Here is a 14,663-nt window from a genome sequence, read left to right on the forward strand (position 1 = left end):
CAAAGTGATTTCAGGTTTAGCAAGTTTAGTGAGCTAGGTAATGCAATACCTATACTATTTCATACATATATGACTTTGTCTGATTGCACGATATATATATATATATGCCTCAAAGGGTGGGAGTATTTGCCTCCACCTGACAAGAGCAATCTTGGCATTTTAAATACAAAATATGTTCATACTGTATAATGCAAATGCTTCACTGCGAAAAAGTTTTAGTGATCTTACTCTAGTAATTTGTGGGAAAACTTGATAACTACCTGTGGTCACGTACATGTTTGCAGCTCCTAAGTGATAGAAGAGTATGTATGGCAATAGCAACAGTCACCTTACCATAGATAGTAAATGGGTAAATATTTCCCTGTGGTGACACAACCCAGACAGTAATAGACTAGTCAGCAGTCAAATACATGGTACCTACATGCATGTGTAATGTAAGGGTGTTTGTTGTGGGATTAATAATGATTATAACGCAATGATTAATCGGAAATCAGCTTATCGGCCAAATTTCAGCAATATCACATAAGTTTTAAAATGGAAAATGGTAATTTTAACACATGTGGAATTATAAACATTTTATCGGTATCAGCCATTATGTGAATTATCAGATAATCGGCAAAATCTCTTATCGGAGCAACACTAGTAATGATTGCATTGTGTATTCATGCAGATCACCATCATGTGTCTGGGACTATATAGTAGTCATGACAGATGAGCATTAGGCATGTAACTAGTGGTAACTAACCAGTGTGAGATACAAGAGTGTTGGTAATGATGCACTTCTTACAATGAGTATATAGTAAGCAACTTACAGGGGAGCATAAGCATACAGTGGTGTTGTGAAACCTTACCGGGTAAACCAAATAACTGGTCAGTTATCAGTTAGGTTTGTATAACCGAATATTGGCAAAAAAACCTATCTCTAAGATATTCTTTCGTTTAGGATACTTTTCTTGTGCTACAACATTGATGTCACACTTGTAGTAGGATTCTGATAGTTATAACAGTAGGTACAATCACTTGCTGCCTATTACTTTGACCACTATAAGGACTATCTGACAAACTGTACTAGGTATGTATAGCTTACATGTTGAGTGCAGCATGAAAATGCAAAAAATGTCATTCAATTCAGTTAACCGGATAACCGACAGTTATGATCTGCTCAGTAACTGGTTATGATATTCTGTCCAGTTTCACAGCTCTAGTGAACAGTTTGGTCAAATGAGAAGACATTTGTACTGTGAAATAAATGCTTTAGTGTGCAGTAGTGATATTTATTTACTGATGGAAATTTACTTATCCACAAATACACGGGTCTGTCACATGAAGTGGTCTTAGCATAATAGCAAGAGTTCATAATATATATACTAAGGAGAGTATCCTACTCTCACATACCCCTGTAGAAAGGCGTATCGTGAAGTTATGACATAACACTTGAGTTCGCCCGTTTTTCTTCGTATAATTAATGATGTCATTAGTTGAACATGGTATCGATTGAACGCGTGCCTAACAACGTCGCTAGCAACCAAATTAACTCCAGCTTTCTCACCCAACTACAATCGTTCCTTCATGGGTTAAGACCGCTTCGTAGGCGTTTCTTACTAGGCCATTCGCGAATACGGCTGTCCTGAGCGTCGCAAGTGTGAAACGGTTCTAACGATTCTTGCACTTTTACTGCTTCCTGTACGTCACAAACCACAACATCTTGTCATTACGTCATAACTTCACGATACGCCTTTCTACAGGGGTATATGAGAGTAGGATACTCTGCTTAGTATATATATTATGATCTCTTGATAATAGTGATTTTCCTTTGTTTGAAAATTTGCATTTTGTTATTTAGGGGTAGGCTTAACCACAATTACCTTCCTGATCAGACTGAGTAGCAGTTAAAGTGAAGTAGCGATAGAATAACTTCTGTAGCCACAGGTTATATGGCCCCTCCACTTGAAGTAGAGATGACCCTGCTTGAGTGAGCAGGGGAACAGTAGCAATGTGTCCTGAGCTCAACACATACTCTGAACTAGTCACCTAATGTAGAACATCAATGAAATTAGCCAGCAAAATGTTGTTTAAGTTAAATATCTCACACAACATAAGGTTGGCATGACAATATGAACTGGCATAAAATGTGCATATCATGCATATCTTGTTGAGTTTAGCACTGAGAAAAGAAAGATACATACAAAATGGATAACCTTATGTTGCAAGACAGACCCATCTTTGTCCATTCTCCTCAACGCAATCTTACACAACTCTACGGGATCACTGGGCTGCGGTGAAGGCAACTTGTATGGATCCACATTTTTGTACCTGTCAAACCAATAACCCATTCTCTGACACTTCTGCAAAGGGAAGCTGGCTTTACCAAAAGTTTCAAGTAGTATTGTATATGTAGTATTGTCAGGTCTTATTCCCTCTAATTCCATCTTATCCAGAATATTTAATGCCAATTCCATCTGAGGTGTTGGCCTAGGCCAAACGGCATCAAAAAATGTTCTATTCACAAAACGACCCTTCGGAAATAAATCCAATATTCGGTTGTAGGTAAGAAGATCTTTCTGCAATCCAAATTCATCAATCTTTTGCAGTGCTGCAGTGATGAATCTTAAGTGAGTTCTGCGGTGCTTGTCCCTGTCCATAAATTCCAAACAGGCTACCCTAAATTGGTCTTGATAATGAAGATGGGTAAGGTTTTTAGCTTGATCTATAATCTCTGCAGACGACAGAATGGCTGGAGTTTCCTTGCGGTCTTCATTTGAGAAAGTCCGACACAAAACAGCCTTGTCTAAATGTAACATCCTTCCACAAACCCGGGGAATCAACAAGCTGTGGTACTGACGAAGTATACTGCGTATACATAAATGTTGCATGACGAAAAAACGTGTAGATCGTGAGTGAACGGATTTATTAGAATACATACAACAATCAACCCGACTAGAACTTTAGCCTACATGTTAAACAACAGCATACAAACACTATTTGCACAAAAGGAGTGCTTCTTTTTCGGAAAGTGATCGATCTAAACGATGCTATAAGGTTGAAGCACAAACGCTCTACCAACTAACCGGATCAATCGACTAAACTACAATTAGCCAATGAAATTGAGCTAAATTGTAGCCAATGAAATTGACGCATTTTGGAACCATAAAAGTTTTGTAGCCCATAAACGGTAATATTTTTGTGAAAACATCGATAGTGGAGTTTTCTATTTTCAGTTTCTATAAAGCGTGGTCATTAGTCAAGAATTCAAACTTTAGCGTGTGGGATTGTAAAGTGAGTAAACCATGGCCCGTACGAAGCAGACAGCAAGGAAGTCAACCGGAGGAAAGGCCCCAAGAAAACAGTTGGCAACAAAAGCCGCCCGAAAGAGCGCTCCTTCAACTGGTGGTGTTAAGAAACCTCATAGGTATAGGCCGGGTACTGTCGCTCTGAGAGAAATTAGAAGATACCAAAAGTCAACTGAACTTCTAATCAGAAAACTGCCCTTTCAAAGACTAGTGAGAGAAATCGCACAGGACTTTAAAACTGATTTGAGATTTCAAAGTGCAGCTATTGGCGCTCTTCAGGTAAGAAAGTCCTTGGGGGTAGTGATGTAAAGCGTTATCGCTTTATTGTGTTATAGGAAGCTTCAGAAGCCTATTTGGTTGGACTTTTTGAGGATACAAACTTGTGTGCAATTCATGCGAAACGTGTGACGATAATGCCAAAAGATATTCAACTTGCCAGGAGAATAAGAGGAGAGAGGGCTTAAATGACTCAGCAACATTAACTATGTTAAACTATATGTATTTTATTATGAGTAAAGATGTGGTGTGATTTGTTGTACCCATTACTAAACATGAATAAAACAATGTGTGAACTGTAGACCACATGGTAACTTACACTGTGATTTGCATAATCAGCATTGTGTCATTCAATAGGTTTGAGTGGGCTTCAAATAGAAATGCATTACAATTCAGTGAATGTAATAGGACCTTACATGAAACATCCTATCTTGCTAATCTGTAAACACTACAGTGAGCAACACCAAGTCAGCTATGGCTGCAAGAGTTTTATAATTTGTTCAATATACTGTACAAAGTGTGCATATATTCATATACTATATTATAGTTGGGTGTAAGTAAGTGAACTACATGAGAATAAGAAAAACATTTTGTCACATTCCCCTATAAGATGCATGTGCATCTCTGTTCTACATAGCTTGGCATGCATAGTAGTTGACTAAGGCCACTTCAACTAACTCTTGTTTCTTGAACTGAAACTAGTTGAAAAGTGGGTCAGTAGGTAGGTATAAATAAAATAATAATAGGTGGTAATAATTTTTTTAAACTGAAGTTATGGCAACACGTGTAACTACGTCATTCGATAACAAACTATTAGCTATGGTTAGTACATCTAAGTGACCAAACGTCCATCCATAGTCTGCTTTTACAACTCTTCTTGTAATAACCAAGCTCGCCCCACGCAAAGCAGATATGGATAGCCAATAATACATCGACGCCACAAACTCACGTGATCAAACATGTGATGTTTAACAATGAACAAAAACATTTCATTTACAAATTTTATAGGTCAGTCGGGCCCAAGAAGTGTCCCTAATATAACAATCATGTATTTTATCAATCTGCATTATATTTAGTACACAAGAGTGCAAGAGTCACCAGTTATAGTGCAATTAAGTTTTAACCACTGCATGACAGCTAGGAGCAGATTTAGGAGTGAGGTTTTGTTATAATAACTGGTTGAGCAGTTCTTTTTGTAAAAGTTAATTAAAGGAACACTAACACAGTGACTATACTCTAATAGAACAATCGGTTTAGTACTATTACAATAATCACTACATTCACCATTTAGTAGGGCTGTGTAGTGAAAGGAAAAGTTACCGTCAACCATCTAGACCTGCAACCACCTAACTACATAGGTTGTAAGTTTGCACTATTCACAGAACGCCTATAAACCAATTATTGTATAATCATTCTCCACATCAGTATTTCAAGAAGTTGAAAACTATGACGGTCGACAGAGTTTCAGTTTATGATATGGTCTTTTAAAATTATACGGTGATATTGAAGGGAGGTATCATATATCAAATCTAGAGTCTCTGGTTGAGCGGTATGACAATTCCATAGTGATAGCTTGAATTGGGTGTATGGGCATAAGTTGAGCTGACCTACCTGACTATTCACACTTGAACTTCAGGTTGACATATCAGGGCTTGAACATTCAAATTGCAGGCAAGCATCAGATTTATTTCTTGTAGTGTCATTGTTGCCATACCAGCTCATTGTTAATTGACATGTCATTTGCTGACTGGCTATATACATATTTGGAGCGTCAAATTCCAGTTCAGAAGATTGCTATCAGCAGCATTCATCTTTGCAGCTCTCCATACACCAATTAACACAGTTAAATTCAGAGAGTATTGAACTCACACAGCATCATACAAATTTTGCCAACTCATAATCACTAGCTGTTCTTACACGTGCACATACGTATATAGCAGCAGCACAAGTATAAATCAAGTGAATTTAAGCTATAAAGCAGGAACACTGCTTGAAGCCTCTTACATTACTGTACAGTAAATTTAGCATACTTACAAAAAGCAATGGCCAGTCTTAGACTAGCTCAAGATCCCCACACTTCTACCTGATTTGGTTGTCTATGCTCATGCTCCTGTATACTGCTTCCTAATGGCCAGTAAACTATATGAGCAGTTCTAGAGTGTTTTCAGAAACCCTTTGGCCTTTAAAGTAGCACTCTTCTAAAGCAGCTTTATCCACTTATTCTATAGCAAATATTTAGAGCCTATCAAAAACTGAAGAATTATTGGATTGCATTATAGTCTGCTCTTTGGTATTCCTATTACTGCATGTAATCTTCCTATGATCTCTTTAGTATGTTTCAACTCTGTAGCTATTTGTGCTGTGTAAGTGTGTGCATATATTATATATATTTGTGGAAGTACAATTGCAGGCTATGAACCTTCTATGTACCCACATCTTTTGACAAAATTTATAATTGAATACAAGATGTATAGGCATCCATGATAATTACTTTTGCTATTGAGGAGTTTAGTGCATCAAAGCTGATAGTTGTAGGATGGATTTGTAAGATAAAACAGTGCTTCTATAACCGACCAAATTGTAGTATAGTTTCATCCAGTAACTGAAATTTCTTTACATCCTGCATGCTCGCTATTGTTAACTGTCATTTCATTTTTCTGGATGGAGTGAAGTGCACTTTCCGCTTCTGTATGACATTGGTATCTGAAGGCTCTGAGCTAGTTACAACTGGGTACAGAGTAACACAGATAGGCCAGCTAATATAAAGGGCAGATGCAAAAGTTGGAAAAAAGGAGAGATTGGCGCAATCCCTGATGTAAGCGGCTGAGTGCTTTTTGTCACAGAATAGGTGCATAACAAGAGTGGATTTAGGGGGATCTGAAGCTCTCTCTCTCTGTCTGTATTTCTTGGCCAGGCAAAATTAATTCACATACAGCAATCAAATATGTATATACGTAGGTACAAATTGTGTACATGCATGGTAATACAATTAGCTATTGTATTTTTAAAGTTATAGTCTAGGTTGTAACTCATGATTTACTCTACTGACAGCCACAGAGAGCTAATCTGCATGGCTTCATCTGAGATATATGAATTCCAGGTATACTTTATGGCTTCTCAGATAGACAAATACTCTAATAGAACAGTCAATTACTCTAATAGAACATCTAATGTGATTTTCGCTAAAACTCCATATAACAATAAAAAAACCAGTATTTAAACATCTCCTTCATGACCTGTGCACTGCTACTCACCACTGTGTCAAATATTTTAATTTGCCATAACAATTGATTAAAAATTTTATGCTTTTAATGTAGTGAACCACAAAAAGCATTCTGAATGTACAGTGGGTATATTTAGTTATAGTTACAAACTTGATGCTTGAGTTTAAATGCTTCCTTTTCGTTAATTCTTTAAAGTCAACAGGGCTACAGCATCTGCGGACTGTGCCCATACACAGATTCATATACCACCTGATCAACCTCCACGCTTGCATCTACTTAACCATTCTGTTTAGGTAAACAAAATGTGACCACTGTTTTAGTTTCTAGTACATTGCATTTGAAGGGATGTAGATTTTTTAAAGTACACCATTCCAAACTCCAAAGGAGATGTTCTTAGTGGTATGAAAGATTAATGACGTAGACCTGGTTACTATAAATGATTCTAGAAATGGCACTTTCCTCTCTCCTGATTGATAAATTATTGAGAACACGGGACAACATATAGGCTGGCCATGATTACATTTTCAGTGTTTTCAGCATCGAAATGTTCTGTAAATGCTGCCTTCTCACAGGTCACCATTGGGATAGCGTTCACAGAATTCAAAGAATAACTATAAAATTTCAATATGTTTCAGATTCTGGAGGTTACAACATCAGCTGCTTCAAAATCAAACTGTTTACAGACCCCTTGAAAGTCAGCTTTACACTTAAACCATAAAGGCTGTGCCCCTTGCTTCAGTATTACTATTGCTAGAGACTGGGAGAACAGTTATCTACTAAAACAAAATCACCAAAATACTCTAATAGAGTAGTCAATTAACAATAGGATGGTCATTGTAATAATTTTATGTGTTTGATTGAGCCAGAAGCCACTCAAACACTTGATATTTTCTGTTTACTACTGTTACGTATTTTCCTGCTGCTTGTTCAGTGCTCAGTGTTGCTGTTAAATTCTGCTGCTAAATTCTGCTGCTACTCACCTCTGCTGTAGATGCATATACTGATGCTATTGCTGTTTAAACTTATATAACCGGCTGCTGCTGCTGCTGCTGCTGCTGCTGCTGCTGCTGCTGCTGCTGCTGCTGCTGCTGCTGCTGCTGCTGCTGCTGCTGCTGCTGCTGCTGCTGCTGCTGCTGCTGCTGCTGCTGCTGCTGCTGCTGCTGCTGCTGCTGCTGCTGCTGCTGCTGCTGCTGCTGCTGCTGCTGCTGCTGCTGCTGCTGCTGCTGCTGCTGCTGCTGCTGCTGCTGCTGATGCTGTCACTATTGCTTACTGCTGCTAAATTTTGTTGCTACTCTGCTGCTACCTCTTACTACTTTCCTTGATGTTGCATGTTATTGCTCCTGTTACAGTTACTGCTAGGCTGCTGCTAGGCTGCTGCTAGGCTGGCTAACTGCTGTACTTTGAATCAACTATATATAACATCACTCAATCAAATATTCTTATACACAATATAATTCCTTAATAAACCTGAATTCATTTATCACAAAATACCATCTTGTATAAACAGAACTGAAATACCATGATACACAATTATCACCACACATGTTCTTAATTAAATAGTTGATATGTTTCCCGATAGCCTTCAGGGTTAATGTATATAGTCAGAAACTGGTTCCTAATCATGGCAGCATGATAAAATGTATCTCTGCTTAGCTACTATATAATTGTGTGCTAATGAAATTTGATGAGGTGTCATTGATACACAAGTTCATCTAGTAATATAAAATAATGCCAGCATATGTTCATTACATAATTAATAGAATAGTTAATATTCATGTTCCCAATAATATCACTAACTGGGCTAATGCGATGACATGAGGCTCCAATGATGCAGAATCATACAATACGGTAGTACTGTATATTAGGAATCATGGAGGTTTGGCCAAAAATATCAGTTAAAAAACAGTTTCACAATATCATCCTGGTGCCTTGGTAGTATTAGTTAGGGTATAACCAACACCAAAAGTGCCTTCAGTACAACCCTAATGCTTCCAATAGATTGTCACAAAATTTTAAATTTTTGGAATTTTCTGCCTGCTGGCCAGCCAGCCCACCCGCCTGCCTTCAGGCAAACGTAACTCAATAATGGCTAAGGCTACACTGATTTTTCAGTTTGATGTTGCTTTGTCCAAGACGTGCCTTTTAGCATACTGCAGTACGCACAATGCACACATCATGGACTTACTCCTTTGTGTCCCATTTCTTTTTGCTGACAGCCCAGAGTGTCAAGTTGCATTAGCACAATGCATGGCTTCCCTACATTTGTAAATGGGAATCATCCATGTTGATTGCAGAGGCACTTCGTTTGTAAAGCTGTGTAATGTGCTGAAAATAGCTGAAAGTAAAGCATAATGGTCACTTCACTTTCGAGTCAGTAATTGATAGCTGGGACGCACGTTCAAATGAAAACATTAACTCTGGTGCCATCCTTTCTTTTTTGATGCAGTATGTGTGGGTTCACCAGTCATAATAATGTTACATATATTAATTTTAAGAAACATAGAAGGAAAACAAGGGAGACCTCCTACATCTACAAATATACTAGTGAACATTCAATCCCTAATTCAGTTATGGGTGTATATAGACTGAATCAGGGATTAAATGTTCACTAATATGTCTGCAGATGTAGACGACCTCCCTTGTTTCCCCTTTTTTTCTATGATCCCTAAATCGAACTAATTTTTCCTTTACTAAAGTTTCATATGACGAGAACATCAACATGTCTAGTTATACGCTGCCACAGCGTATCAAGGAAGAGGAAGTATGGATTTAGTGCACTAACTAGATTGCAGAGAGTCCCCACTTCTTAGCTGATGGACTACTGGTTGGCAGCATAAATTTTGCAGCGATACACATGTCTCTCATATATACATAGATAGTTAATTATGTTGATACAGTATAATAATAATAATAATAATATAATAATTACGTTACAGAAAGGGAGGTGGGCATTACGCTTGGTGTGTCTTCAGCTATGCTCCACCCATTACACAGCAAGAACAGTATGAGAAGTGTCTCTGCAATCAATCCGGTCAATATACAGGCCAGCAATAAGCATAATAGCCAACACAGCCAAAGGGAAGCCACATAGCGCTATTGCGAATTGACATCTTGCATTGTCAGCAAAAGAACTGGAACACAAAGGAGGACAAAACCATGATATTGATGCGTGTATTGTACGTATTACGGTGGGCAAAAAGGTGCATCTCGGGATGAGGCGATGTTGAATAGTGAAGAAATCAAGCCCGTTGCCTAATTCATTGTTGAGTCGATCAATACTTTTAGCCCATTGCCTTCATTTTTTCTTGTAAAACAGCATAAAATCTGAAGGCGTAACAACTTTTCACTAGACTACATTCAACATCACACATGGTCTATATGAAAACACCTTCAAATTTTGGCAAACATTAAGTTCAAGAAATTTTGAAAAGCAACAAGGAGTGATGTATATTAGATGTCTGTGGATGACGATGGTGCATGTCAGTGCAATGGAAATGGAACAAGTTCTAGTTATATCACGGTATGAGTATGATATCGTAGTTATTACACGAGTCCGAGGCGAAGCCGAGGATGAGTGTTAATAACTATGATATCATATGAGTAAACGTGATATAACTGGCTTGTACCATGACTCACCACACTGGCAGACTGGACTCACGGGTTGTGCTGAAAATAGCTTCTTAAACCCATTCTCTCTTGTATTACTGCTGCTACTCCTCTTCCTTACAAGTCACAAGTCGTGCATGCACTAATTTATTAGAATAAAGTTACGCAAACACGTGTATCCATGTGTACTAGTCTACCCGGTACTAGCAGTGCGCTGTAGCAATAGAAGCTAGTTAAAGCTATGGTTGAAGTATAGATTCATTCCTTTGCTCCTGCAGTACTTGGCATGAAGCCAACTATATTTGCTTACCTGGCGCTGTGTCATTGACACCACCTCACTTTGACTCGTATTCAAACTGCCAGCTAAGCATGGCCTAACTAACAACCAGTGGTGTATCTTAGTTATACCATGGCAGCACACTTTGATCTGCCCACGCACCATGATACAAGTAGCAATATAGTGCACCATTTATTATTTTGGTGTCCTTGGCTCTTACACAAGTCTTACACAAGAGGGGTGGCATTAGTTTAAACCCTGCACCATATAACTGAGCGTGCCAAAATATAGCAATCTACCAGCAACAGAGATCATGATAGTGTGTTGTCAATGTTTCCAGGGGCTCAGGTATCTAGATTGGTGCATTGATTCAGGTACTGTGTGTGTGCGTGCGTGCGTGCGTGCGTGCGTGCGTGCGTGCGTGCGTGCGTGCGTGCGTGCGTGCGTGTGTGTGTGTGTGAAATCTCACCTTGATGATTTTGGTCATCACAGCCATGTGTTTATGTATGAGGTGGACAGGCTAAGTAGCTACAGCAACTGCAGTCCTAGTAACATCGCTGACTCCGTAGAGCATGAATAGCTTTGTGCACATGGCACAAGTACGCATAAAGTAGTTTCCGGTATAACGTCATTTTGTGGTTAAAATACTGATCACATGATCCGTAGGATGTCTGTACATAACGAAACGTGAGTAGGTACAGCAGATTGCATTTCTGTTTGAAAATCGTGTCACATATGTGCTGCATTAATACACACGGTTGTACAGAGGTTTTGAGGTTGCTTGATACACTACTACGTGGTGCATGTGCAGCAACTAGCCAATGAAATTTAAGCAGCATATTTGAATTTCACGAAGAGTAAATTTCATTGGCTATATCTGATGCACATGCGTAATACGATCGTGCCACTTGAATCAAGCAACCTCAAAACCTCTGTAAGTACAATCCTTCACGGAACTACCTTTACAGAGTAGAAATCTTAGTCCTCGACATCAGCAACTTGTTCCGTGAAACAATACACCTTCATTCTTGTGTACACACACACTCACATGCATTACAAAATTTTTAAACGGAAATGCAATCTGCTGTGTCTAAACTGGTTAGATAATACCCGTGACAAATTTTTTGTCACATGCGTCACGTGTTTAGCTGGATTCCAGTCACAACAGCCATCAGAAATCATCACTACAGTGTGAAGAAAACATTGAGAGATAATCGTATTCATCTAGAAAACCTACCAGCAAGGGGTATGACACCTCTACAAATCATGTATGCCCTTCAGTTCCAAATCACAAATCTCCAGCGATTCGCCCACGCAAATAATTAATGCTGCTTGAAAACTAGTCTCAAAAACATATTTATAAACAATACAAGCTTACAGTGATACAATACTAGTTCTTAATCAAGAACCAATGTCCAGAAATAGCCTTAGAAATCACACTATGGCAATCACGCGTGACGATTCAAATCAAGTTTCAAATCACAAATCCAATTTCAAATCACAAATCAAGTTTCAAATCACGTACAGATTTGCAAAGGTGTCGCACCCCTTGCCTACCAGTGAGTTGTTATAACACTAATTCGATCAGGAAGCCGCCATTATTGGCAGTGACTAGAGCCGTACGAGCCATAGTCTGTTGGTTATCGTCCAAATCCACGGTATCTTTGCTATTTTAGATTATTGTGCCATTCCTCAGGTCTCTAAAATAGCTAAGATACCTTGATTTGTGCGATAACCTACACTTAGTTACCATTGTAACTTAGTTACTTTCAGACAATTACTCCTAGTTATAAGTTACTAGTTACATTACTAGTTACTTTAAAAGTAATCCGTTACATAACTTAGTTACAAAAGTAACTAGTTACCCCCAACTCTGCCTGCAGATATACTAGTGGAAATTTAGATGTTCACTAGTATATCTGCAGGTATAGGTAACCTTCCTTGTTTCACTACTTTTTCTTTCTTTGATCCCTAATCCAACTTAACATTCCTAATTTTTCCTTCTACTTGTAGTACATAAATACCATATGCCAAAATCTTGTGCCAGTGATGGAAGTAGCGTAGTTAATGGAACTCCAGTAATGGAACTTGGAAGTACTGAACTATTGAACTCCAGTGATGGAAGCATCGTGGTTAATGATTAAACTGAATTAAGTCCAGTGATGGAAGTATTGAACTATTAATTAAATTGATGGAAGTATCATAGTTAATGTGCAAGTCAGTAGATCATTCAACTTCTTAGCAAACCCTAGAGCTAAACGACAGTTTCAACGTGTACTGCTTTGACAGTATGCTATATGTATATAGTGGCACCTCACTGAAATATAGCTATATGTATTTTATGTAAAACAATACTTTTGTCAGTTTCCAAGATTGTTGGAACTTTGCTAGACTGACGATTTAGGTACTATGATTGTGTATGTTACAATCACACAAGCACATTTTTGTTTGAAGTTTGATTTATTTATAGATCAAGGTGTTTAGTCCGTGCAGTATGAAGGAAGTATATTGGCGAAGTTGATTCTTACAAAGATGATTAAATGAAGTAACCCCCTCACAATAACAGTGCAAATGGTGACCATGACACTACTTGTGAACTTCATGATCATGATCACCAATTAAGGATACCAAGTCAACTGTGCAATGTACCACTGAGATCACTTGGTACACAGCGCAAATTGAGTGCAGGATGAGAACATTACTGGTAGTCATGACAACATAATCACTTTGTGACATGATGTTACACAACAGACCAGACTAATGACATCCCATATTAGCTATAGTGCAGCCACAACATTTTGTCATGGTTGTGCATCTAATTCAACAATCATCTAGTTTACAAAAATAAAATCAGTCATCAGAAGACCACTGGGTTTGCAAAGTAAAAGCAAGTTGTGAATACATAAAGTGCTTAGAAGACAATTATCACTCAATGAATTTTTATTTATTAAGGCTTTACAGTACAAGTGCTGAAGGTCTGTAGGACACCTGGTCCTATAGCCTGTAGAAAGTGTGTTTCAAAAGGTAGACAAAATAGAAAAATCCATGACTGGACCTGGGCAGCCTCGAACCTGCAGCCATCCAATTAACGCTTGAACGCTTACAAGAGTCTGCCAGGCGTTCAGGATGTTTTCTCCTTGTCAATTTCATGTAAATGTATCCATAGGAACTCTAGTGAGTGACTTATTATCTCAAAGTACCCCATGTGGAACCAAATGGATATTAGTTTATTTATTAAGGCTTTACAGCGCAAGTGCTGGAGGTCTAATAACTACTATCACAATTGCTTGTGAACAGAAACTGGATTGAATGTGGGTTACTCAACTCGATTTTCATTTGGGAGTCCATGTGAAACAGAATTGTAAGTGCAGTATTGCTGCTGCACTAAACAATTTCAAAGAATTATAGAATAGTATGGGGTCACCAAATTCAGCTCGATGATAGCATTGAGCTAAAGAATATGATGCATAAGAATCATCCCAGCAAAGGGTTAAAAACATGTTTCTGACTTGCTGTGAATCCTTTAAGCCTTCTCACAGGTCCCTAGTGGGATACCATTCATAGAATCAAGCTTTTACATAAAAAAGGCCATCTTCCTATCCTGTACTCAAAAACTCTCTGCATTCACAACAAGCTGGGAACCATATTCAATGTTAGATTGGTAGTGGAATTTTTCTCCTGACAAAGGCTGTATAATGGTGGTTCAGTGCGAACATTGTGGCAAATTTCTGACTGCCCGACATCCTGCAATTTACGCCTTAGTAAGGAAAGCAGTCAAAGGAACAGCTAAAGGCATGCTCAACAGTCATTGGTTTCCCACAAACACAACTTGGATGTAGGCTAAGGTTTGTGCATATAGATCTGAGTTCTGCAAGTGAATAATTATTAAATGTATATGAGCAAGCACTCTAGATCTCTCTCCATTGGTGTTTTTGTGTTCTGGTGCCCCATGGGTCCAACTGCTAATATCGTTTACAAAAAGGCTTGCAA

At 38.4% G+C, this 14,663-nt stretch overlaps 2 protein-coding genes across 2 annotated transcripts in view; one reads left to right on the forward strand and one right to left on the reverse strand.

The window, feature by feature from the left end:
- Positions 1-3,105, reverse strand: part of LOC136250481 (evolutionarily conserved signaling intermediate in Toll pathway, mitochondrial-like) — a 4,471-nt gene extending 1,366 nt beyond the window's left edge. Inside the window, exons 1-2 of the mRNA XM_066042688.1 lie at positions 2,199-3,105; positions 1,866-2,031 (exon numbers count right to left, since the gene is read on the reverse strand). Coding sequence (XP_065898760.1) covers positions 1,866-2,031; positions 2,199-2,921 — 889 coding nt within the window. The 5' untranslated portion in view covers positions 2,922-3,105. The remainder of the gene's footprint in view (positions 1-1,865; positions 2,032-2,198) is intronic.
- A 93-nt stretch (positions 3,106-3,198) lies between these two features.
- Positions 3,199-3,867, forward strand: LOC136250486 (histone H3.3A). The gene is made up of 2 exons (XM_066042693.1): positions 3,199-3,569; positions 3,626-3,867. Exons 1-2 carry the CDS (start codon positions 3,288-3,290, stop codon positions 3,752-3,754), a joined length of 411 nt encoding a protein of 136 aa, XP_065898765.1. The 5' UTR covers positions 3,199-3,287; the 3' UTR covers positions 3,755-3,867.
- Positions 3,868-14,663: the final 10,796 nt, after the last annotated feature.

This window comes from Dysidea avara, chromosome 3, assembly GCF_963678975.1.
Source record: "Dysidea avara chromosome 3, odDysAvar1.4, whole genome shotgun sequence".
Classification (NCBI taxonomy): Eukaryota; Metazoa; Porifera; class Demospongiae; order Dictyoceratida; family Dysideidae; genus Dysidea; species Dysidea avara.

What these genes read in the sequence shown, in the direction of transcription:
- LOC136250486 (XM_066042693.1), top strand. Translation starts at nt 3,288, where the DNA reads ATGGCCCGTACGAAGCAGACAGCAAGGAAGTCAACCGGAGGAAAGGCC. An exon ending in CAGCTATTGGCGCTCTTCAG is followed by an intron (nt 3,570 to 3,625) that starts GTAAGAAAGTCC and finishes ATTGTGTTATAG; the next exon opens with GAAGCTTCAGAAGCCTATTT.